The sequence below is a fragment of the Oncorhynchus clarkii genome, chromosome 16, assembly GCF_045791955.1.
Source record: "Oncorhynchus clarkii lewisi isolate Uvic-CL-2024 chromosome 16, UVic_Ocla_1.0, whole genome shotgun sequence".
Lineage (NCBI taxonomy): Eukaryota > Metazoa > Chordata > Actinopteri > Salmoniformes > Salmonidae > Oncorhynchus > Oncorhynchus clarkii.
The window spans coordinates 8272879-8299877 of NC_092162.1; the positions used below are offsets into that span (position 1 = coordinate 8272879).

A 26999-nucleotide genomic window follows, 5' to 3' on the forward strand; every position below is an offset into this window, starting at 1 on the left:
CACACAAGTCAAAGTAATGCAACATACACTATAACATTTATGATAATAAGGAAAAGGTGGTTGGAGTTATGGACCATGCTGGAGTGGCTAAAGCCTAAAAATGTTTACCCCTGGCTGGACGCGGGGGCGCAACATCAGGAAGTTGCATTAGTCACTCGAGCATGGTGGTGGAAAATGGTGCTTCATAAAGAAAGTATGTTTTCTTCCACCTTAAATTAAAATTGAGTTGAGTAGGAGAATGGAGAATGTACGAACTGGTCGTCAGGGGACAAGAGTGTATTACCAGCTGGGCATATCAAGCCCAGACAATAGCGGAGTCCAACAAGTTGTGGGTGACAGTTATCATACCTGTGTGACCTGTGTAACGGTAGCAAAAGGCAGCTGTGTTAGATCTCACTGGCAAAGCTAGGCAGGTGCTAATAGCATTAGTAGTAGATTGGTTTAAGTGGCGTATTGTTTGATTGGTAACTATAGTAACAGAAGCAGTCCACAGGAGGTTCCTTAGGTTTGTGGAAACTGTCCTGTTGCTCTAATGGCTGGAGCAGAATCATTTGGAATGGTATCAAATACATCTAACACATGGTTTCCAGTAGTATAATGCCATTACATTTGCTCCGTTCCCGGGCATTATTATGAGTCGTTCTCCTCTCAACAGCCTCGTGTGAAGCAGACAGGAGACCAGACCCCACACAGAAGCTTACTCATGAGTGCTACACATCGGTAGAGTACGAGACAAATTCCTCCTCTAATCTCAAGCGCTTTGAGCATGGAAAAAGCCCTGCACTACCAAACCAATCCAGTATCAGAATTTATTTGCTGGACTTGCCAGACTTGCTTGCTTTGGTGGCTTTGGTAGCTTTGATGTCCATCTTGGTCTTCTGAATACGAGAAAAGATCTCCTTGAACAAAGCTTTGTACTCTGGCGTGCTCTGGCCCAGTCGTTTATCTACCGCCTCCACCTGCTTACTGATGCTCTCCATCACCTCGGGGGTGGAGGGAGACTGGGTGGGGGAGGGCGGGGGTGCAGGGGTGGGGCCCATGGCACAGTCCTTCATGGAGGGGTCCCTGGAGACGGGCCGCGAGGTCTGCACCCCCGCGTGGCACAGGGACTCCTCGTGGCACCGGCACTTCCTTAACAGCTCCTCATACTTCTCCAGCAGAGCGTGGTACTGCTCGTCCACCTCCCTCAGGATGGACATCCCTCTCTTACGGACGCTGTTGGCGTGGATCGCGTAGCTTCCTCTTCTCCTCCCGGATGCGTCCCTGGCCACGATGGCATTCAGTGCCGTGTCGCTGCAGCTCTTCCTGACGGGGCTGGAGGCAGGTAACGACTCTCCACCTAAGCCTCTTCCCCCCTCGCCCTCCTCCCCTCGCCCTCCACCCACTTCTCCTCCCTCCCCCTCCAGGGTGTCTGTCTCGGGGGTGTTGTTGAGGAGGGTCTGGGTGAAGCCCACGCCGTCATCTTCGCTGCTCAGGAGGAGTGTCCTCGCCCGTCGGAGCTGCTGGAGTTCCTGGAGCTCTGCCTCTAGTTCACGAACCCGTGCCTGGCAGCTCTCTGCACCCTGTCAATCAATCAATGAGTCAATCATTCAGTCAGATAGTCAATAAACCAATCACTCAATATTTTTTTATTCTTCCAGAAAAGAGGGAGAGTTAGGAGCCCTACTATATACTATATTTAAGTTAGGAACAAGTATCAGTATCACTCATTGGATTGAACAGACTTAGTAGAACATGAAACCATTAAAATAAACGGAGTCACTCCTTTTGGAATGAATATTAAATGGAATTGAAATAGGATTCTGACCAGCACACGTGACTCCAGACGAGAGAACTCCCCCAGGAGGACGTGACACTCCCTCTCCGCCCCCTCCCTGCGACCCCGCTCCGCCCTCACGGCCGAGCGCAGCGCCGACACCGCCTCTCTCAGACGCTCATTCTCCTCCTCTGCTGGCTGGCGCTTAGTCTCTGAGGTGAAGCTGTCTGAGCGGCCCACCACGAACCCATCCTCATACCTGACGGACAGACAGAGAGAGAGAGAGACACACAGTTCCACACAATATCAGCTAAAATCCTAACATCGCTGAGCCTCTCATATTAAAACAACCATCTTTCCTGTTGTTTTTTTTTGTCTTGCCAACTTAACGATGTGACACAGACAGGGGTTCACACACTAAAAGATTATTTACTTGGTCGTGAGGATTTTCGATTACCAACACACTGTCTCGCGAAAAACAATGATGGTGATTAAGATTGTTAACGTAGCTAGAACAAAGCAGCCTCAAACATTTCCAGTCTGACATTCACACCTGCCGTGCAGAGTTGAAACATTTAGCCAACATATTTTTTTTGAGTTGAATAACATGAACTTCAGAGCTGAAACGATTTGACACTTTGGTTTAAAAGGCAAGTACAAAACACCTAATACTAGTAGTCATGGTTCCTGCTGGAGAGTCTACACATTCTGGGTGATCATCTCGCTGGCTTCTTCTCTGGCGAGCTCTCATTGGCTATTGATGATCGCCGCACTCACACTACAAGAGCATTGCAGATTTTGTGCCGATAAAATTTAAACGTCTGAGAATCTCGGGACGTCTGGTACGGCTCAAAGACGGGATCGGTAGCTCTCAGATTGTGTCTCTGACCCGCTTACATTAAACGATCTTCGGTGATGGCCGCCGCCGCCCCCAGTAGGCAACGACATGGGGATTTTGTCTCCGATCACAAAAACTTGTCTGGGACAGCTAAATCGGAGCGAAAATCGCGTAGAGTCCACCTGGCTTTACTTGTACCTGCCACAGACAGACAAGCTCAATACATAGTCTAGGGACCTTGAGATCCAGTAACCAAAGACGTGAGTGTGACTGCTAGGAGTCCTCACTTGGGTGCGGTGCAGAGTTCCCTAAGGCAGGGGAAGGAGGCGATGGTTTTGCGTCGTTCCCTCTTCTCCCTCCGGACCCTGAGCAGCTCCAGGGAGTGGAGCTGTTCCACCTGCCCAGAGAGAGACTCCACCTGGGTCTGCAGGGTCTCGATGGTCCCAGTCAACCTGGGAGAACCAGGGAAGAGAGGCATGGGGTTAGTGTGTTTGTGTACGTGCGTTTGACGATGTGCGTCCGTCCAGCTCACCTCTCTATCTTGTGTTGTGAGGCCTTGCTGTCCAGTACCAGGGTACGGTTGGTGAGCTCCAGTTCTCTGGCTGTCCCATCTAGCTGCTCGTACACCTTAGCATGCTGCTCATTCATTTCCCTCAGCACCTCCAGCTGCTTAGCCAGGTACTGCACAGAGAGAGAGACATACTGTATAATAAATAAATAAATTAAATTAAATATATATACACACACCACAGCAGGTTGGTGGCACCTTAATTGGGGAGGACGGGGTTGTGGTAATGACTGGAGCAGAATGTTCTCACTGTCATTACGGGTGTTGTATGTAGATTCATGCGGGAAAAACCCCAATTTAAATCCATTTTAGAATAAAGCTCTAACGTAACAAAATGTGGAGAAAGTCAAGGGGTCTGAATACTTTCCAAAAGCCCTGTATACATTAAAACAGATGGGGGCATGTTCCACTACCCCTAAGCCATTAGGGGGATGGATGCTTTCTGGCAATAGTAGCTTTCTGGCAATTGCTGGTTAAGGGCAACACTTCTATTCCCTCCCCTGGTTACTCGAAAACCCCTTGGTCGTGAACTCAGTGAACCATTTCACTAGATTAGGATCAGCCAGCAGGGTCAAAGAGTTACTGAGGCATTAGGTAGGCCACAGCACTATGGCCAGCCACCACAGCAGAGAAGAGCCAACTTCCTACGACTCTGCTCAGTCAACAGGTAGATTGTCATCCAATCTACACCTAACTTATGGGTAGAGGTTACGTTAGAGTTTAGACAGTTAGGGAAAAGGGGGGATACCTAGTCAGTTGTCCAACTGAATGTATTCAAGTAGAATGTGTCTTCTGCATTTAACCCAAAACCTCTGAATCCGAGAAAATGCAACAAAGAGCCTATGCAAAGCCCTCACTGTCACTATGAAACTTATTCCAGTGTCTTCCTGAAATCTTTGCCAGTGTGTGTAGGCTACCTTCCCCTCCCCCTCCCCCCGAAGAATACATAATCTACAGTAGCTACTGGCGTTACAGGCAGAAATTAGGGAGAGAACCTTTTCAATGCTATTTAAGGATACTACAGTTATCATGTTTCACATTGGATTTATTTATTTATTTATTTATTTTTTTAATTATTTTAAATTTGACCCCTTTTTCTCCCCAATTTCGTAGTATCCAATTGTTGTAGTAGCTACTATCTTGTCTCATCGCTACAACTCCCGTACGGGCTCGGGAGAGACGAAGGTTGAAAGTCATGCGTCCTCCGATACACAACCAACCAAGCCGCTGCTTCTTTAACACAGCGCACATCCAACCCGGAAGCCAGCCGCACCAATGCGCCGGAGGAAACACCGTGCACCTTGGCTAGCGTACACTGCGCCCAGCCCGCCACAGGAGTCGCTGGTGCGCGATGAGACAAGGACACCCCTACCGACCAAGCCCTCCCTAACCCGGGCGACGCTAGGCCAATTGTGCGTCGCCCCACGGACCTCCCGGTCACGGCCGGTTACGACAGAGCCTGGGCGCGAACCCAGGACTCTGATGGCACAGCTGGCGCTGCAGTACAGCGCCCTTAACCACTGCGCCACCCGGGAGGCCCCACATTGGATTTATTAACTACAGAAAGGTAAGACGTGTTTTTATTTTCATTCTGGTGCCACTCTGCACACACAAGCTAGTTTGTTAGCTAGCTCTGGCCTAGCTCACGATGGACTGTTCACAGATGGGCTATGTACAGGTGCAGTGATCTGTGAGCTGCTCTGACAGCTGGTGCTTAAAGCTACTGATGGAGATATGAGTCTCCAGCTTCAGTGATTTTTGCAGTTTGTTCCAGTCATTGGCAGCAGAGAACTGGAAGGAAAGACGACCAATGGAGGAATTGGCTTTGGGGGTGACCAGTGAAATATACCTGCTGGAGCGCGTGCTACGGGTGGGTGCTGCTATGGTGACCAGTGAGCGGAGATAAGGCGGGGCTTTACCTAGCAGAGACTTGTAGATGACCTGGAGCCAGTGGGTTTGGCGACGAGTATGACGCGAGGGCCAACCAACGAAAGCGTACAGGTTGCAGTGGTGGGTAGTGTATGGGGCTTTGGTGACAAAACGGATGGCTCTGTGATAGACTGCATCCAATTTGTTGAGTAGAGTGTTGGAGGCTATTTTGTAAATGACATCGCCGAAGTCGAGGATCGGTAGGATGGTCAGTTTTACGAGGGTATGTTTGGCAGCATCAGTGAAGGATGCTTTGTTGCGATATAGGAAGCTGATTCTAGATCCAATTTTGGATTGGAGATGCTTAATGCGAGTCTGGAAGGAGACTTCAGTCTAACCAGACACCTAGGTATTTGTAGTTGTCCACATACAAATCAGAACCGTTCAGAGTAGTAATGCTGGACGGGCGGGCAGGTGCGGGCAGCGATCGATTGAATAGCATGCATTTAGTTTTACTTGCATTTAAGAGCAGTTGGAGGCCACGGAAGGAGAGTTGTATGGAAGCTTGTCTGGAAGTTAGTTAACAGTGTCCAAAGACGGGCCAGAAGTATACAGAATGGTGTCGTCTGCGTAGAGGTGGATCAGCGACGTCATTGATGTATAACAGAGAAGAGAGTCAGCTCAAGAATTGAACCCTGTGGCACCCCCATAGAGACAGCCAGACGTCCGGACAACAGGCCCTCCGATTTGACACACTGAACTCAATCAGAGAAGTAGTTGGTTAACCAGGCGAGGCAGTCATTTGAGAAACCAAGGCTGTCGTGTCTGCCAATAAGAATGTGGTGATTGACAGAGTCGAAAGCCTTGGCCAGGTCGATGAATACGGCTGCACAGTAATGTCTCTTATCGATGGCGGTTATGATGTCGTTTAGGACCTTGAGTGTGGCTGAGGTGCACTCATGACCAGCTCTGAAACCAGATTGCATAGCGGAGAAGGTACGGTGGGATTCGAAATGGTCAGTAATCTGTTTGTTAACTTGGTCTGTAGCAGTTTGGGTCTATAGTGTCTCCCCCTTTGAAGAGGGTGATGACCACGGCAGCTTTCCAATCTTTGGGAATCTCAGACGATAGAGAGAGGTTGAACAGGCTAGTAATAGGGGTTGCAACCATTTCGGCAGATCATTTTAGAAAGAGAGAGTCCAGATTGTCTAGCCCGGCTGATTTGTAGGGGTCCAGATTTTGCAGCTCTTTCAGAACATCATCTATCTGGATTTGAGTGAAGGAGAAATGGTGGGGGCTTTGGCGTGTTGCTGTGGAGGGTGCCGGGCAGTTGACCAGGGTAGGGGTAGCCAGGTGGAAAGCATGGCCAGCCGTAGAGAAATGCTTTTTGAAATTCTCAATTATAGTGGATTTATCAGTGGTGACAGTGTTTCCTATCTTCAGCGCAGTGGGCAGCTTGGAGGAGGTGCTCTTATTCTCCACGGACTTTACAGTGTCCCAGAACTTTTTTGAGTTTGTACTACAGGATGCAAATTTCTGTTTGAAAAATCTAGCCTTAGCTTTCCTAACTGCCTGTGTATATTTGTTACTAACTTCCCTGAAAAGTTGCATATCACGAGGGCTATTCGATGCTAATGCAGAACGTCACAGGATGTTTTTGTGCTGGTCAAGGGCAGTCAAGTCTGGAGTGAACCAAGGACTATATCTATTCCTAGTTCTACATTTTTTGAATGGGGCATGCTAATTTAAGATGGTGAGGAAGGCACTTTTAAAGAATAACCAGGCATCATCTACTGACGGGATGAGGACAATGTCATTCCAAAATACCCCGGTAAGGTCAATTAGAAAGGCCTGCTCGCAGAAGTGTTTTAGGGAGCATTTGACAGTGATGAGGGGTGGTTGTTTGGTCGCAGACCCATTATGGATGCAGGCAATGAGGCAGTGATCGCTGAGATCTTGATTGAAAACAGCAGAGGTGTATTTGGAGGGCGAGTTAGTTAGGATGATATCTATGAGGGTGCCCGTGTTTACAGATTTGGGGTTGTACCTGGTAGGTTCATTGATAATTTGTGTGAGATTGAGGGCATCAAGCTTAGATTGTAGGATGGCCGGGGTGTTAAGCATGTCCCAGTTTAGGTCACCCAGTAGCACAAGCTCAGAAGATAGATAGGGGGCAATCAATTCACATACAGTATCGAGGGCACAGCTGGGGCAGAGGGTGGTCTATAGCAAGCGGCAACAGTGAGAGACTTGTTTCTGGAAAAGGTGCATTTTTAGAAGTAGAAGCTCGAAGAGTCAAGATCAAGGGCTAGCTCTGGTCCAACGTTAGTTAAGCCAACTCTCTGAAGTTCAAAGACATTCAAAGTTCTTTCATAGAAGCCGCTCCTCTGTAGGTATAATTACGTGGGCCTAATTCAGATAATGCATGTCATCACAAGATGCCCAGCGCTTCATGCCCAGCGCTCTCCTCACCCGCAAAATGTCAATGCATGTACATAGCTTGCCCTCTCCATGACAAGCTGCTCTAGCCATGGGTGAAGTAATTTAATGTAGAGCTAAATGTCAAAATAATGATTTCCGAGGTTAAAAAGGAACAGAAGGGAAATTGTTTCGGGGTTTGAACTGGTTCAAAACGTTATTTTGCTGAAGAACGGATTGAAAAAAAAGAATGGTTTTGGGCAGAAAGAAACGATTGGAAAATAATTTAGGTTTCAACCCCTCGAAGTGTAGTTAGTATATATGGTTCAATAGTTTAGACTATTGAGATGCATCCATGGAGCTTTTGAGACTTGGCCCTCCTACCTCAATCTCCTGCACCTGCTCCTCATTGGTGATGTATATCTGCTGTAGAGAATCCTCCAGCTCCTTGTTCCTCTCTAACAGAGTCTTCCCAAGCTCTGCTGCCAGGTGGAGGTCTAGAGAGAGAGTTGGAGAGAGGGAGAGAGGGAGGGAGAGAGGGAGAGAGGGAGAGAGGGAGGGAGGGAGGGAGGGAGGGAGGGAGGGAGGGAGGGAGGGAGGGAGGGAGGGAGGGAGGGAGGGAGGGAGAGAGAGAGGGAGGGAGAGAGGGAGAGAGGGAGGGAGAGAGGGAGAGAGGGAGGGAGGGAGGGAGGGAGGGAGAAAGAGCAAGAAAGAGAGAGATAAAACAAAAAGATAATTATTTCCAATGTGTCAAATAATTAACAAAAAAACTGAGCAAACTAGAATGCTATTTGGCCCCAAACAAAGAATACACAGTGGCAGAATACTTGACCACTGTGACTGACCGCCGTAAGCAGACCTGGCTCTCAAGAGAAGACAGGCTATGTGCACACTGCCCACAAAATGAGGTGGAAACTGAGCTGCACTTCCTAACTTCCTGCCAAATGTATGACCATATTAGAGACACACATTTCTCTCAGATTACACAGATCCAAAGAATTCGAAAACAAACCCGATTTTGATAAACTCCCATATCTACTGGGTGAAATACCACAGTGTGACATCACAGCAGCAGGATTTGTGACCTGCTGCCACGAGAAAAGGGCAACCAGTGAAGAACAAACACCATTGTAAATACAACCCATATTTATGTTGATTTATTTTCCCTTTTGTACTTTAACCATTTTCACATATGACATTTGAAATGTCATAATTATTTTGGAACTTCTGTGAGTGTAATGTTTACTGTTCATTTTTTTATTGGTTATTTCACTTTTGTTTATTATCTATTTAACTTGCTTTTGCAATGGAAACACGTTTTCCATGCCAATAAAGCCCTTAAATTGAAATTGAGATAGAAAGAGGGAGGGGGGAGAGAGATGGAGGGGGGTGGAAGTGTGGAGAGAGAGAGGGGGATGGGAGGGGAGAGATTAGAGATGGGAGAGGGCCATGGGAGAAGGAGATAGGTTGGAGGGAGAGAAAGAGATTTTACATTTTGAGAGCAACAAGCTGAAACAAACTGTCTAAATAAGAGAGCATCAGGAACAGGTTTTCCTTTGCTGGTCCAAAGATGTGAGTGATGTCAGTGAAGATACTAAAAATAGTTTGAATCTGCACTCGTCCCTATGACAGCCACGGTAGAAAGCGTTGTTCATACTGTAACATGATGATTCACTTAAGCAATAAGGCCAGAGGAGGTGTGGTATATGGCCAATATACCACGGCTAAGGGCTGTTCTTATGCATGACGCAACCTCGGAGTGCCTGGATACAGCCATGGTATATTGGCCATCACAAACCATTGAGGTGCCTTATTGCTATTATAAACTGTTTACCAATGTAATTAGAGCAGTAAAAATAAACGTTTTGTCATACCTGTGGTATACGGTCTGATATACCACGGCTGTCAGCCAATCAGCATTCAGGGCTCAAACCACCCAGTTTATAATTTGGAATACATCACAGTTCTATGTTCCGCAGGATTCTAAGAGCCTGCGGAAACAGTACATTCAAACATTAAAACATTCCACCTTTGACCTCTGCACCACTCGGGAGACCTAAGGCACTGCATCACTACAGCCTGGTGTTCACAACCGGCTGTGACTGGGAGTCCTACAGGGCGGCGCACAATTGGCCCAGCGTTGTCCGGGTTAGGGGAGGGTTTGGCTGGGGGTTTTTACTTGGCTCAACGCGCTCTAGAAACTACTTGTGGCGGGCCGGTGCCTGTTGTCAGTTGAACAGTGTTTCCTTCGATGCAGTGGTGTAGCCCTATTCTGTTATACACGGTCCCTTGTCCCATTCTAATAGGCCCTATTCTATACACACGGTCCCTTGTCCCATTCTAATAGGCCCTATTCTGTTATACACGGTCCCTTGTCCCATTCTAATAGGCCCTATTCTATACACACGGTCCCTTGTCCCATTCTAATAGGCCCTATTCTATACACACGGTCCCTTGTCCCATTCTAATAGGCCCTATTCTGTTATACACGGTCCCTTGTCCCATTCTAATAGGCCCTATTCTGTTATACACGGTCCCTTGTCCCATTCTAATAGGCCCTATTCTTATGGGTTAAGTGTGCGGGTGTTAAGAAGCAGAGTGGGCTTGGCGGGTCATGTTTTGTAGGACGCATGACTCGACCTTCGCCCTCCGTTGGGGATGACTCGACCGTCGCCCTCCGTTGGGGATGACTCGACCGTCGCCCTCCGTTGGGGATGACGAGACCTTCGCCCTCCGTTGGGGATGACGAGACCTTCGCCCTCCGTTGGGGATGACGAGACCTTCGCCCTCCGTTGGGGATGACGAGACCTTCGCCCTCCGTTGGGGATGACGAGACCTTCGCCCTCCGTTGGGGATGACGAGACCTTCGCCCTCCGTTGGGGATGACGAGACCTTCGCCCTCCGTTGGGGATGACGAGAACTTCGCCCTCCGTTGGGGATGACAAGACCTTCGCCCTCCGTTGGGGATGACGAGACAAGATCGCAATTGGATATGGAAAAGGGAGTTAATTTTTTTTAACAAAAAAATGATCATATTCCACCTTCATTCCTCCCTGACATACACAGATGAACAAGCTCATTCTGGAGACAAAGGGGGCGAGAGAGAGACAACACTAGAAAGAAAAGGTATCTCTGTCAGTGAAGATCTGAGATCTTTGACCCTTGTATCTCAGTCAGTGAAGATCTGAGATCTTTGACCCTTGTATCTCAGTCAGTGAAGATCTGCGATCATCATGCCAAGATCATCAGAAGACAAGACACCGCTTCTCCAGAGTCTATATACAGTGCCTTGCGAAAGTATTCGGCCCCCTTGAACTTTGCGACCTTTTGCCACATTTCAGGCTTCAAACATAAAGATATAAAACTGTATTTTTTTGTGAAGAATCAACAACAAGTGGGACACAATCATGAAGTGGAACAACATTTATTGGATATTTCAAACTTTTTTAACAAATCAAAAACTGAAAAATTGGGCGTGCAAAACTATTCAGCCCCCTTAAGTTAATACTTTGTAGCGCCACCTTTTGCTGCGATTACAGCTGTAAGTCGCTTGGGGTATGTCTCTATCAGTTTTGCACATCGAGAGACTGAATTTTTTTCCCATTCCTCCTTGCAAAACAGCTCGAGCGCAGTGAGGTTGGATGGAGAGCATTTGTGAACAGCAGTTTTCAGTTCTTTCCACAGATTCTCGATTGGATTCAGGTCTGGACATTGACTTGGCCATTCTAACACCTGGATATGTTTATTTTTGAACCATTCCATTGTAGATTTTGCTTTATGTTTTGGATCATTGTCTTGTTGGAAGACAAATCTCCGTCCCAGTCTCAGGTCTTTTGCAGACTCCATCAGGTTTTCTTCCAGAATGGTCCTGTATTTGGCTCCATCCATCTTCCCATCAATTTTAACCATCTTCCCTGTCCCTGCTGAAGAAAAGCAGGCCCAAACCATGATGCTGCCACCACCATGTTTGACAGTGGGGATGGTGTGTTCAGGGTGATGAGCTGTGTTGCTTTTACGCCAAACATAACGTTTTGCATTGTTGCCAAAAAGTTCAATTTTGGTTTCATCTGACCAGAGCACCTTCTTCCACATGTTTGGTGTGTCTCCCAGGTGGCTTGTGGCAAACTTTAAACGACACTTTTTATGGATATCTTTAAACAACACTTTTTATGGATATCTTTAAGAAATGGCTTTCTTCTTGCCACTCTTCCATAAAGGCCAGATTTGTGCAATATACGACTGATTGTTGTCCTATGGACAGAGTCTCCCACCTCAGCTGTAGATCTCTGCAGTTCATCCAGAGTGATCATGGGCCTCTTGGCTGCATCTCTGATCAGTCTTCTCCTTGTATGAGCTGAAAGTTTAGAGGGACGGCCAGGTCTTGGTAGATTTGCAGTGGTCTGATACTCCTTCCATTTCAATATTATCGCTTGCACAGTGCTCCTTGGGATGTTTAAAGCTTGGGAAATCTTTTTGTATCCAAATCCGGCTTTAAACTTCTTCACAACAGTATCTCGGACCTGCCTGGTGTGTTCCTTGTTCTTCATGATGCTCTCTGCGCTTTTAACGGACCTCTGAGACTATCACAGTGCAGGTGCATTTATACGGAGACTTGATTACACACAGGTGGATTGTATTTATCATCATTAGTCATTTAGGTCAACATTGGATCATTCAGAGATCCTCACTGAACTTCTGGAGAGAGTTTGCTGCACTGAAAGTAAAGGGGCTGAATAATTTTGCACGCCCAATTTTTCAGTTTTTGATTTGTTAAAAAAAGTTTGAAATATCCAATAAATGTCGTTCCACTTCATGATTGTGTCCCACTTGTTGTTGATTCTTCACAAAAAAATACAGTTTTATATCTTTATGTTTGAAGCCTGAAATGTGGCAAAAGGTCGCAAAGTTCAAGGGGGCCGAATACTTTCGCAAGGCACTTTATTATGCAGTGTGTCTCTCTGCAGCAAGGCGGAGGGGATGCTAATGTCTAAAGTAGAAAGTGACAGGATATGAAGATGCTGTCAGATTATGCATTTTATTCACATGCAAGCAGAGTGTGGCCTCAAACAAAAGCTCGTAGACATGTACACCCTGGAACAGGAATGAAGAACATTGTTCTAGTAGTGAAGCAATACAAGACACTAACAATCAGTCTAGACTAGAATACTTCTCTCTCTCTCTCTCTTAGGGGTCGAACAGAAGTGGAAGGGACTGTATTCTGCCTTCAGAGTGAATCAGTCGGATTCATAGTCTTTATTTTCAAGTCTGACACAGCAGCGAGATATGTTTGGTGTTTTGGGACCTGTGGTCAAATCTGAGAAGGGACAACACACAGCAACTCAATGGAAACACCATCACTCTCATTGTAGAGACTGAGCTGACAGTAAAAACTCTGGAGGTTGAGAGTGATGAACAATGGGATCACTGATCAACACTTCAGTTATTCGATAATCAGACTTCATTCTAATCAGAATCTGATCTTCAACGAGAGAGAAGACAGTATGTTGGTTGTTTTGAAGAGTGTTCAGAAACAGAAAGAACAGACAGGAGAGATGGCAAGCTCACGCTCACACCCACACAATGTTGTTCCAGTGCTTGCTTTTCAACGATGCGGTCTCCTCTTTCTTATTGTCTTTTCCTGTCTTGTCTTCCCTCAATTAAACTAATGAGGAGAAAAGCAGACTGCTACCAGCTCCTCTCTGACATGGGCTTTATACATAGACCTGCCTGCTACACTCACAGCTAATTAACTCCTATGGGGCCTCTGCTACTACACAGGTATCTGTGAATGGGTGTTGACCCTTCCGGCACTATGCACAGCACATTCAACCCTACGTTGAATGTTACTTAACCAATTCCTATTTCACGACTGCTCATTTCCATTCCAATTTCAATTCTATGGCCGATCCAATCCTCACGAAACGATTTAACGTTCAGGAAGAGAACACTGAGAAGTCACTCCTCAAAGGGTTAAACTCGCTAACAACGAGGAGGCTGCTTCCAGTCATAGAAATATAATCTGATTCTAGTTCTGTGGATTCAGTGCTGTCCCACTGCTCTATTAGAATAAGGCAATGGGACAATGGACCGTGTGTATAGAATAGGGCCTATTAGAATGGGACCGTGTATAACAGAATAGGGCCTATTAGAATGGGACCGTGTGTAACAGAATAGGGCCTATTAGAATGGGACAAGGGACCGTGTATAACAGAATAGAGCCTATTAGAATGGGACAAGGGACCGTGTATAACAGAATAGAGCCTATTAGAATGGGACAAGGGACCGTGTGTATAGAATAGGGCCTATTAGAATGGGACAAGGGACCGTGTGTATAGAATAGGGCCTATTAGAATGGGACCGTGTGTAACAGAATAGGGCCTATTAGAATGAGACAAGGGACCGTGTATAACAGAATAGAGCCTATTAGAATGGGACAAGGGACCGTGTGTATAGAATAGGGCCTATTAGAATGGGACAAGGGACCGTGTGTATAGAATAGGGCCTATTAGAATGGGACAAGGGACAGTGTGTATAGAATAGGGCCTATTAGAATGGGACCGTGTATAACAGAATAGGGCCTATTAGAATGGGACAAGGGACCGTGTGTATAGAATAGGGCCTATTAGAATGGGACAAGGGACCGTGTGTATAGAATAGGGCCTATTAGAATGGGACAAGGGACCGTGTGTAACAGAATAGGGCCTATTAGAATGGGGCCGTGTGTATAGAATAGGGCCTATTAGAATGGGACAAGGGATCGTGTGTAACAGAATAGGGCCTATTAGAATGGGACCATGTATAACATAATAGGGCCTATTAGAATGGGGACGAGTCCCACAGTGGGTGTTGAGAGGGGGACGAGTCCCACAGTGGGTGTTGAGAGGGGGACGAGTCCCACAGTGGGTGTTGAGAGGGGGACGAGTCCCACAGTGGGTGTTCAGAGGGGTGTCATAACTCTCCTGCAGAGGAAGAGGGGGGCGCTTTATGACGGTCGTAAAATACCTCTGGGTTAAGTAGTATAGGAGATTGGAATGTAACTGTGGAACACAGAGAGAGAGACACTTGGACATCAAAAGGTTGAATAATTGAACAGCATTTCTGTATTCCAAGCAGTTGGAGTGGTCCCTGGACACTTAAGGGACAGTCATGTCGAGTTTGTTTCATTGGTGATCTCATGAAGGACAGGGAACACACATTACTGTGTCTTTGGTTGTGTTCCACTTCTCAATTATGGGGTTTACATCTAAATGTTGTATAAAATATATCATCAAATATTAAAAACTATTTGTGAGAAGATGAAATGTGATGTTAGCCTTCTAAACAAGATCATTGTTTTCATTTAAAGTTTTAACCACACCCCGTGAGCACAGACATTTACATCGACGTCATGGAACGCCCCCTTTTCTAATAAAAAGGACTCGTGGCAAAATGTACATTTAGTCAAGATAACGCCGGGGCAGGATCCCCACGTTGAAATGGCTACGACTCCTAACCAAAACACGCCGGGGCAGGATCCCCACGTTGAAATGGCTACGACTCCTAACCAAAACACGCCGGGGCAGGATCCCCACGTTGAAATGGCTACGACTCCTAACCAAAACACGCCGGGGCAGGATCCCCACGTTGAAATGGCTACGACTCCTAACCAAAACACGCCGGGGCAGGATCCCCGCGTTGAAATGGCTACGACTCCTAACCAAAACACGCCGGGGCAGGGTCCCCACGTTGAAATGGCTACGACTCCTAACCAAAACACGCCGGGGCAGGATCCCCACGTTGAAATGGCTACGACTCCTAACCAAAACACGCCGGGGCAGGATCCCCACGTTGAAATGGCTACGACTCCTAACCAAAACACGCCGGGGCAGGATCCCCACGTTGAAATGGCTACGACTCCTAACCAAAACACGCCGGGGCAGGGTCCCCACGTTGAAATGGCTACCACTCCTAACCAAAACACGCCGGGGCAGGATCCCCACGTTGAAATGGCTACGACTCCTAACCAAAACACGCCGGGGCAGGATCCCCACGTTGAAATGGCTACGACTCCTAACCAAAACACACCGGGGCAGAGTCCCCACGTTGAAATGGCTACCACTCCTAACCAAAACACGCCGGGGCAGGATCCCCACATTGAAATGGCTACGACTCCTAACCAAAACACGCCGGGGCAGGATCCCCACGTTGAAATGGCTACGACTCCTAACCAAAACACGCCGGGGCAGGATCCCCACGTTGAAATGGCTACGACTCCTAACCAAAACACGCCGGGGCAGGATCCCCACGTTGAAATGGCTACGACTCCTAACCAAAACACGCCGGGGCAGGGTCCCCACGTTGAAATGGCTACCACTCCTAACCAAAACACGCCGGGGCAGGGTCCCCACGTTGAAATGGCTACGACTCCTAACCAAAACACGCCGGGGCAGGGTCCCCACGTTGAAATGGCTACGACTCCTAACCAAAACACGCCGGGGCAGGGTCCCCACGTTGAAATGGCTACCACTCCTAACCAAAACACGCCGGGGCAGGGTCCCCACGTTGAAATGGCTACGACTCCTAACCAAAACACGCCGGGTGATGCTGGTGTGTGAAGTGGTTCAAACTACAACTCTACCAAAAGGACAAGACCAGAGAACGTAGAGACCATCCCCCACGCTGAAATGGTGACAAAATCTACAAACCAAAGACCAATTATTGAGTCTGCAGCTGTTAAAATTCTTTAGTCTGGTAAACACATTCGATCTAAGAATACTTCCCGAATGGCACTCTGACGTATCCATTATAACAACCTACAACTACGACAGACTTTGATCTCTAGTGGACAAACCAGAGACTTTCTGTCAACTGACTATTATCCAGTAGACGGACTGGCGATCACAGAGAGAGACAACAAAGGCATACACTCGTAAATATGTAAATTGCTATTTATTTTCTAATGAGCAGTTGTTCATGTTCAACGTATTAGCATTTCATGAGTGTAGTTATCAACTGTATTTTTGTGAATCCTCTCTGAGTTTCCCGCTCTTTTCCTGGCCCCACCCCTTTCCTTTGTCTACCAAGCCGTCATTGGCTTAGCCAACTAGGGAATTTCCTATCATGTCAGTAACCAATGTACGACCAATTTATGTGTGTGTTTATGTAATTCTGTGAGTGATTAGTTAGTTAGTAAATATATAATTAAGCCAATTTGTAAAATCGCTGATTCATGATCTGTTAGTGTTTGTGCCAAGGGTTTGTGACATTTAGTAATGAGACTGATGAGGTAACAATACATTAATAGAAAACTGTAATCGCTAAGATAATAAAATATCTGACGAGTTATATTTGGGAAATTGAAACTCTATACAACAATTTTCCCATGGTGCCCTGACTTCCTAGTTAATTACTATTCTGTGATTAGTTTATATTTGATAAATAGAACAGTCTTCACATTTAATGACAGCAAACGTTACGACAGGGGGGTGAGTCCCACAGTGGGTGTTCAGAGGGGAATGAGAGATGACAGAGAGCGAGAGAAAGCGTGAGGGACAGAGAGCGTGAGGGACAGAGAGCGAGGGAGCGAGGTGAGCACTGTGTTTCTCTGCAACATTAAACATCCTAATCAATACCCTCCACAGACCACTGTCTCCAAACAAGGACACCAGGAAGTCAACTCCCCCGTGAAGGACGACATCACCACCCAGACCCAGTGACTGACACATAATGGATTGGATTGTGTGCATTTCCTGCATAGGCTATCAGGCCAATTCTATGGTTTTCTTTTGTGATGTTTTAGCAGTGTCAGATACACTGACTTGTCAGTTACACTGACATATTATCCTCAGGGGAAGATTCACACTCCTGTCACAACCAACTGACACACACAAAACAGTACAGTCTGGGTATCAGAGCCACTGTCTCTGAGCCCTGTAATCAGATCAGTTGGGGCTTAGTGCTGGGGAGTCAAACATTGAAACGACACAGAACTGTTGGCTGCAGAAATACATGTAATACAACTGTAACCTGTGTGCGTTCGCATGTGTGTGTGCGTTCGCATGTGTGTGTGCGTTCGCATGTGTGTTTGCGTGTGTGCACACGTGAAAGGAAACACCCCTGGTTTGGAATGTGCCCAGCCTTTCTGAGCAGTGTGTTGTTTTTATAGTTACATATCTCCCATAGGAGTCACAGGAATATGGAAAACAGGACCTCTCCCTGTTTTGTCCTCCTTCTCTCCTTCCTACTTTCCTTTCCTTGCAGAAAAGCTGTGAAGCAGGCCAACCCCCTTCAGTACGACTTCACCTGCAGTCTTCAGTCAATCCCATAGTAAGCTCAAATTCTGTGTACAAATGATGCATCCGTAAATTGTTATCTGCAGGATAACAAGGAAAGAGAGTATGTGTCTGGAGACGTAGAGAGGTGGTTGTTGAAGAGATGGTAAAGCTGTAATAACAGCAGGTAGGCGGCGTTACAACCCGGTCATTAAATGTAAATGAGTCCAGCTCCGCTAACCAATCAGGTCCCAACAGCTGGTCTGGGCACATAGCTTCAGCTCAGAGTTTGGTCTAGAGCCCGCCTTGGGTCTGTTTTACAGAGGATTCCAAGCATGATCGTTGATATGTTTTTCTCCTCGCGTTGTGTTTATAGTATGCATGGAAATGTCTGCGTCTGTATTGTAGATGGAACACGTTTGCTGATCCCTCACGGTATAGAACAGCAGGTTGCCTCATTGCATCAATAAATGCCTGCTTTGATGCTAAACATGGAGGTTCTCTTCTTCATCTGATCATTACCACATCTCAATCTGCCAAACCTTCTGGCTAAATAGCACCTCTGATGAAAACAGGATGCACCAGAGAGATGTGAAGAGAGGAAGGCTGGGCGCCGAGAGGAAGGCTGGGTGCCGAGAATGCGAGAGAGAAATGGGGCTTGTTCTCTTCTGATCTTTCTCCTCTCTCTTTCATGTCTCATCCTGTCTTCCTCCTTTGATCTTCTACTGTCTCTCTCTTTCTCCAACACTGTATTCTCCCTTTTCCTCACTCTTCTTCTTCTTCTTTCTGAATAAAGTGGAGATACATCAGCCTTTATTTATATCCTCATATCCTATTTATATCCTCATCAGTTCTACTGATGTGTCCACACACACACCTTTCCCCCTCCTGCCCGCTCTCAGCAGCTACTCTTCCTGGGGGTCCAGCCAAATTAAGGCAGTTTATACAATGTTAAAAACATTACAATACATTCACAGACTGTGTGCCCTCAGGCCCCTACTCCAACACATATATACAGTAGAAAATCAATGTGTACATGTGTGTATAGTGTGTGTGTATGTATATAGTGTGTGTGTGTGTGTGTGTGTGTGTGTATAGTGTGTGTGTGTATATAGTGTGTATAGTGTGCACAGGAGGCTGGTGGCACCTTAATTGGGGAGGACGGGCTCATGGTAATCTAGGCTGTATAACACCCAGGAGTCCTGTAGGGCGCATTGGCCCAGCGTTGTCCAGGTTTGGCCGGAGTAGGCCGCCATTGTAAATAAGAATTTGTTCTTAAATGACTTGTTAAATAAAAGGTCAAATAAATAGAAATGTTTTAAGAAATGGCTGGAGCAGAGTAAGTGGAATGGTAAACATGGTTTGATGCCATTCCATTTGCACCATTCCAGACATTATTATGAGCCACCCTCCCCTCAGCAGCCTCCACTGGTGTAGTGTGTGTGTGTGTGTATATATATATGACCAGATCAAGAGCAGGGTCAAAGCATTACCTAGTTCGAATCCCCGAGCCGACTAGGTAACTACTCTGTCGATGTGACCTTGAGTAAGGCACTTAACTCTAAATTGCTCATGTAAGCTGCTCTGGAAAAGAGCTTCTGCTAAATGACTCAAATGCAAATGCATCATCTGCTCTCAGCCTGTGGCAGACATCCTAATAATTGGAACAAAGTGAAAGAGAGATTAGGAATGAGTGATGCACGGCACGAAAGTGAGAGGCAGGGAGCGAGGGAAGCGAGAGGCAGGGAGCGAGGGAAGCGAGAGGCAGGGAGCGAGGGAAGCGAGAGGCAGGGAGCGAGGGAAGCGAGAGGCAGGGAGCGAGGGAAGCGAGAGGCAGGGAGCGAGGGAAGAGAGAGGCAGGGAGCGAGGGAAGAGAGAGGCAGGGAGAGAGGGAAGAGAGAGGCAGGGAGAGAGGGAAGAGAGAGGCAGGGAGAGAGGGAAGAGAGAGGCAGGGAGAGGCAGGAAGCGAGAGGCAGGGAGAGGCAGGGAGCGAGAAAAGCGAGAGGCAGGGAGCGAGAAAAGCGAGAGGCAGGGAGCGAGGGGCAAGGAGCGAGAGAAAGGGAGCGAGAAAAGCGAGAGGCAGGGAGCGAGGGAAGCGAGAGGCAGGGAGCGAGGGAAGCGAGAGGCAGGGAGCGAGGGAAGCGAGAGGCAGGGAGCGAGGGAAGCGAGAGGCAGGGAGCGAGGGAAGAGAGAGGCAGGGAGAGAGGGAAGAGAGAGGCAGGGAGAGAGGGAAGAGAGAGGCAGGGAGAGAGGGAAGAGAGAGGCAGGGAGAGAGGGAAGAGAGAGGCAGGAAGCGAGAGGCAGGGAGAGGCAGGGAGCGAGAAAAGCGAGAGGCAGGGAGCGAGAAAAGCGAGAGGCAGGGAGCGAGAGGCAAGGAGCGAGAGAAAGGGAGCGAGAAAAGCGAGAGGCAGGGAGCGAGAGGCAGGGAGCGAGAAAAGCGAGAGGCAGGGAGCGAGAGGCAGGGAGCGAGAAAAGCGAGAGGCAGGGAGCGAGAGGCAGGGAGCTAGAGGCCGGGAGCGAGAAAAGCGAGAGGCAGGGAGCGAGAGAAGCGAGAGGCAGGGAGCGAGAGAAGCGAGAGGCAGGGAGCGAGAGAAGCGAGAGGCAGGGAGCGAGAGAAGCGAGAGGCAGGGAGCGAGAGAAGCGAGAGGCAGGGAGCGAGAGAAGCGAGAGGCAGGGAGCGAGAGAAGCGAGAGGCAGGGAGCGATAGAAGCGAGAGGCAGGGAGCGAGAGAAGCGAGAGGCAGGGAGCGAGAGAAGCGAGAGGCAGGGAGCGAGAGAAGCGAGAGACAGGGAGTGAGAGGCAGGGAGCGAGAGGCAGGGAGCGAGAGGCAGGGAGCGAGAGGCAGGGAGCGAGAGGCAGGGAGCGAGGCAAAGAGAAAAAGAGAGATGTAGTGAGGAAGAGGGGAGAGATATGAAATCGCCCTAATGCTGGCAAGAAGTGCAAAGTTGTTTGACAAGCTGCGATTGGCTACAGCTCAGCAGATACATTATCAGCAGCTTGGAATATGCATTTAATGATGTACTGTTTCATCTTTTGTTTTGTGTGTAATATCAGTTGTCTTTATGTGTTTGGACCCCAGGAAGAGTAGCTGCTGCCTTGGCAGGAACTAATGGGGATCCATAACAAACCCCAGGAAGAGTAGCTGCTGCCTTGGTGGGAACTAATGGGAATCCAAAACAAACCCCAGGAAGAGTAGCTGCTGCCTTGGCAGGAACTAATGGGAATCCATAACAAACCCCAGGAAGAGTAGCTGCTGCCATGGCAGGAACTAATGGGAATCCATAACAAACCCCAGGAAGAGTAGCTGCTGCCTTGGCAGGAACTAATGGGAATCCATAACAAACCCCAGGAAGAGTAGCTGCTGCCTTGGCAGGAGCTAATGGGAATCCATAATAAACCCCAGGAAGAGTAGCTGCTGCCTTGGCAGGAACTAATGGGGATCCATAATAAACCCCAGGAAGAGTAGCTGCTCCCTTGGCAGGAACTAATAGGAATCCATAACAAACCCCAGGAAGAGTAGCTGCTGCCTTGGCAGGAACTAATGGTGATCCCTAACAAACCTCAGGAAGAGTAGCTGCTCCCTTGGCAGGAACTAATGGGAATCCATAACAAACCCCAGGAAGAGTAGCTGCTCCCTTGGCAGGAACTAATGGGAATCCATAACAAACCTCAGGAAGAGTAGCTGCTCCCTTGGCAGGAACTAATGGGGATCCATAATAAACCCCAGGAAGAGTAGCTGCTCCCTTGGCAGGAACTAATGGGAATCCATAACAAACCTCAGGAAGAGTAGCTGCTCCCTTGGCAGGAACTAATGGGAATCCATAACAAACCCCAGGAAGAGTAGCTGCTGCCTTGGCAGGAACTAATGGGGATCCATAATAAACCCCAGGAAGAGTAGCTGCTGCCTTGGCAGGAACTAATGGGAATCCATAACAAACCCCAGGAAGAGTAGCTGCTGCCTTGGCAGGAACTAATGGGAATCCATAACAAACCCCAGGAAGAGTAGCTGCTGCCTTGGCAGGAACTAATGGGAATCCATAACAAACCTCAGGAAGAGTATCTGCTCCCTTGGCAGTAACTAATGGGGATCCATAATGAACCCCAGGAAGAATAGCTGCTGCCTTGGCAGGAACTAATGGGAATCCATAACAAACCCCAGGAAGAGTAGCTGCTTCCTTGGCAGGAACTAATGGGAATCCATAACAAACCCCAGGAAGAGTAGCTGCTGCCTTGGCAGGAACTAATGGGAATCCATAACAAACCCCAGGAAGAGTAGCTGCTCCCTTGGCAGGAACTAATGGGAATCCATAACAAACCCCAGGAAGAGTAGCTGCTGCCTTGGCAGGAACTAATGGGGATCCCTAACAAACCCCAGGAAGAGTAGCTGCTGCCTTGGCAGGAACTAATGGGGATCCCTAACAAACCCCAGGAAGAGTAGCTGCTGTCTTGGCAGGAACTAATGGTGATCCCTAACAAACCTCAGGAAGAGTAGCTGCTGCCTTGGCAGGAACTAATGGTGATCCCTAACAAACCTCAGGAAGAGTAGCTGCTCCCTTGGCAGGAGCTAATGGTGATCCCTAACAAACCTCAGGAAGAGTAGCTGCTCCCTTGGCAGGAACTAATGGGGATCCATAATAAACCCCAGGAAGAGTAGCTGCTCCCTTGGCAGGAACTAATGGGGATCCATAACAAACCCCAGGAAGAGTAGCTGCTGCCTTGGCAGGAACTAATGGGGATCCATAATAAATACAAATACAAATTGAATTCAGACTAATAGCGGATCCGCTGAATGATGTTGTTCACACAATCTATATGACCCAGGTCAAGTAGGTTATCTCTATGCAAATATCATATATGGTCCCATAGAATGAATGTTGAATGGAAGTGATGCACAAGGCCTGGACCCTAGTTGACTAGCCTATTGCAAAAATATATATATTTGGGGAATAGCCTAGTGACTTAAAACAGTACACTAACAAATGGCTGTAAATTTACAGCAACACATTCACAGTTAGTTACTGTAATTATATATTACAGTACAGTACTGTAAAGAGCAATGTATTATCAGGGCTCAATGGTGCTCCGCTACACTGCTGTAAAATTGAACAATACAATTTTACAGTAAATACTGTATTACCCTGTATATTTACAGCAGCATACTGTGAATTATGCTGCATTGTGGGAAAACGTTGTGGGCACCGAAATAATCTCTGGCTCATTAACTATTCTGGTGGATCAGCAAGTCTGCAAATCAAGCCTGTTTCATGGCTTTTTTTGGCCCATGTATGCTCTTTGTCTCAAAAAAAAAATCACTTTCTTATTGATTATGTTCAACTGACACGTTCAGTTCTTATTGAATTATGGGGACATGGACATGACAGTCTACAGGCCTTGAAAGTCACCACATTCTTAAAAGGAAAACATCATATGTAATGCTTGAATGAGGAAATCAACAAAAACCCAATTGACTGCATAAACAAGGTTAAGTGATCCCTAATCATTATTGCAACCTGTAAAGAACAATTGCATTGCTGCGATGACAGCCGAAATCTCCTAACTTCTATTTATGGTTAATTTATTAGATAGTAGTATTATAATCCATTGTTTGCAATCACCAACAGACCACTTCAGAGTATTTGGTTTTTCTTTCAATATTGTGACAACATTAGAGAAATGATTTCCCCAATCCACGTCAGAAAGGCCCTAGGAATCCCTTCAGAAAGAAGCTAAATATTCAACTGCGGCTGCAGATTTCGAAGAGCAGTGCCATTACTATTTGTCAAGATGTACGGACAAATGTACCTTCGCAAACTGATCTCTAGAAGCCTTCGATCATAAAGGCCTTTGTCTGGGAAGAACATCTGAGCTCGCCAATAACGAACCGCTACCCGGTGCATTGACATACGGGATGCTGTTGGCTGCAAACGGCGTTCTCGTATGCGTCGTTACTTACCCGATTCGAGATCTTGCTGGTCGTACCATGGCTCTTCCTCGTCGGTGACAAATTCCTCCATTCCTAGCATCGAGACACGGATACCACCATCCGCCTTGTCCTGGAACCCAGCAAAGACGTGCCTACCAGCCGGCTACACAATCAGGCACACACGCAATTTCGCTGTCCGCCCGCCTCTGGAATAACGTGAGCTCATCTTCCTTCAGATTCTGAATGAGGAAAGAGCTGTGACGTTAACCGATGAAGCAGGCTAAATATATATTTTTTCTTGGCTACAGATTAATCAAAATGACACATAAAGTCAAGAGACTCGAACACTGTTTTAAAACCATGCCGTGTGAATTGGCCAATTATTGTTTCTTATAGAGACTCCTTTCCAGGACACGACACACTGACGTCATGCACAGATGCGCGAGACTCTTGGCTGCAGTAATAATTGGCCATCTGCGCCCGTTCAACATCGCCTAGATGTACAGTTCTATTTCCTCTAGACAAAATCACTTTGGGGGGGATGTTCTCATACGCCTACACTGATGGTTTGATTCCAGCTTGAACAGTCTCTAAGATTATTTGGTTGTGATCTTTGCAAAATAACTATTTTGGATGCATTAGTTGTTAGCTAGAATGCTAACGCTCATTGACATAGGCTGTAGCAAAAGCTAGCCAAAGAGCCATTTTACAGGTTGGTGTTGAACTGTCTCATAAGTATAATGCAGTTGATTTGCGATGATGACACAAACATTATATTAAGCAGGACATTCATACGATTCTAATTATTATCCCAAAGTAGTGTGAAATGTACTCATAAGCAACATGTAAATAGATAGATGTTTTTTTTGCCTTCACTCTAACAGGTTGATGTTCTGCCACCAACCTTGCGCGCACCACCCTGACGCGGCAGTGTGAAACGGAAACGGGTCTGTTGGGGTCTTTAAAACAGGGTTGTGTTTCTGTCTCTGTTACTCCCACCTCTCTCTCTCTCTCTCAATCCCCCTTCCTGTCCTGTTCCAAGAACCGCTACTGGAGAGAATGTGTAGTTTACAGACGTGGCAGATGTCTCAATTGTCTCTCCCTCTTCCTCCTTTCCTAACGCTATTAAAAACGGGGGGCACAGCAGATTTGAGATCGGAATTTTAACACAGACGGTTTGACATTTGAACACTTTCTTAGAAATGAAATGTGTTCAACTAACACTTTTCAAAGTGCTGATAGACTAACACCCTGAGAGTGTGGGTCCCTAACTCCGACTTAAATTAACACTTTATATGAATTGATGCTGTTACACTTTCTCGGTGTTAGAGAATGAACAACTATGGCATTACAGTAACTTGTTTTGGGTTGTTGTTTTAACACTGTAGGGTGTGAAGCCTTATTTTCTATATTGATTTCCCAGTAAATGTTTGAGTTACCAGTAACACCTATGACTGTGTTTGCTAGTCACACAGCATTGTTGTTGCTTTCAGTCATGTAGCCTTGACCAAGTGACCGACCAAGTGAGTGACCGAGTCTTAATGACAGTACATGACATATATCATAAAGCCATACTAAATTTCAAACCCACTGGTGTTAACCCCACTAGAATCAACACTCAGATATAACACATACACTATTACGTAAGAAAGTCATGCATTGAAATACATTACGTTGTAGCTGTGTTGCCTGAGGGCCAATTGAGTAGCAGTGAATCACACTATTGATCATCATCCCCTGAATTACCCCCCAGGAGTGCAGCAGAGCAGACAATATTTAATGTCACGTTTGATTTTTTTTATTTTATTTTTTTACCTTTATTTAACTAGGCAAGTCAGTTAAGAACAAATTCTTATTTTCAATGACGGCCTAGGAACAGTGGGTTAACTGCCTGTTCAGGGGCAGAACAACAGATTTGTACCTTGTCAGCTCGGGGGTTTGAACTTGCAACCTTCCAGTTACTAGACCAACGCTCTAACTACTAGGCTACCCTGCCCTATATGTATTACACACATATATCACCACCAGGGGGCAATCCAACCTTTCAGTTCCACCAACCACCACCAAAACAACTTGATGTGGTTCTCTCTCAGGCTCTGAGCAGTAATTACTCAGATCACTTTGCCCAATGAAAGTCTTAGCCTTGTGGGGGGGGGGGGGGTTTAATGGCGGGCAGGATTGTATTGATGGAGAAGAGCCAGCCACAGCTAAACTAATCTTGCTTTGTGACATAGGAGGATGTAAATCGCTCCGCTGATCTAAGGTCAGCTGTTTGGTGTTCTCCCCAGTGCTGGAGAGGATGAGCTGGTCCTAGATCTGTGCATACGGGCCTTCTCCTACTCCCTAGGTCAGGGTGAAGACAGGACATTATACACAGTATTAGAATAGAGATCTGAGGATCCTGTCTGTGGGGACGTCACCCTATAGGTCACAGCATTGGCTGACAGAGGGACATCAGAGCCATTAGATCCCCGTTGTGCCTACAGTGATACGCATGGCGGGAAATAGCACAAGTCATTTGAATTGCAAAGCTGCTAAAGCTCTTCTCTACTGTTGTCAACAAAGCCAGTCTGAATCCAGCTGCTTTGATTTATAAAAGTAGGGGGGGGGGGGCTGGTATGAATCAAGCCTTTCTGCTCTCGTCTCGTTTCGTCTCTCTCTTCTCTTCTCTGGTGGGAGGGGGGCAGGGTTGAGGGACGTGGCACCTCCCCATACAGCGCCAACATGCTACGTGACTCCTACAGTAAACGGCTGGTCGACTGTAACAGACAGGATTTATACATTATACGACCACTGACCTGCCAGACGATCGGTCCTGTCCGAACCCTGAGTGTCATCACAGCATCATTTACAACAACAGCTGAAGATTTACTAAGTACCTACGTACCCTGCCCACTCTGCCGGAGGAGATTAAATAGTCAGCAAGGGTTTTGTGATGAATCCTTCCTACTATTATTTGTGATGCGGTACAGTGTGTACACCTGATCATACTATTACATCCCTCCTTAGTCCATGAAGAGCTTCTGGCCTGCAGTGTGCTGGGTGTGTCTGGTCTCAAATCATCCTCACCACTTTGGGTGAAGCCTGAGCACTGAATCTATCTGGTTCTTTACCCTAAATCACCGCGATGGCTAGAGATGTAACCTCAAGTTCAATGATCTGCTCAGCCTGGCTCACACAGACCTGACAGCTTCCAGTAGCAGTATTAGAGTACAGCAAACAGCATGGTACAGTGCAGACTCAGGACAGGAATCAGCCTCTGGAAACAGAGAGAACATTCTAGGTCTCAGCCTCTGGATACAGAGAGAGCATTCTAGGTCTCAGGCTTTGAATACAGAGATATAGAGAGGGACAACCCCCCCCCCCCCCCCCACCAC

General features: G+C 47.1%; 1 protein-coding gene across 1 annotated transcript; it reads right to left on the minus strand.

Moving 5' to 3' along the window:
* LOC139367427 (cerebellar degeneration-related protein 2-like) lies at window positions 1–23974 on the minus strand. The gene is made up of 6 exons (XM_071105634.1): window positions 23653–23974; window positions 7834–7946; window positions 3127–3275; window positions 2882–3046; window positions 1808–2015; window positions 1–1562 (listed from the first exon to the last, which is right to left on the minus strand). Exons 1-6 carry the CDS (start codon window positions 23720–23722, stop codon window positions 810–812), a joined length of 1458 nt encoding a protein of 485 aa, XP_070961735.1. The 5' UTR covers window positions 23723–23974; the 3' UTR covers window positions 1–809.
* Between the last annotated feature and the right edge of the window lie 3025 nt (window positions 23975–26999).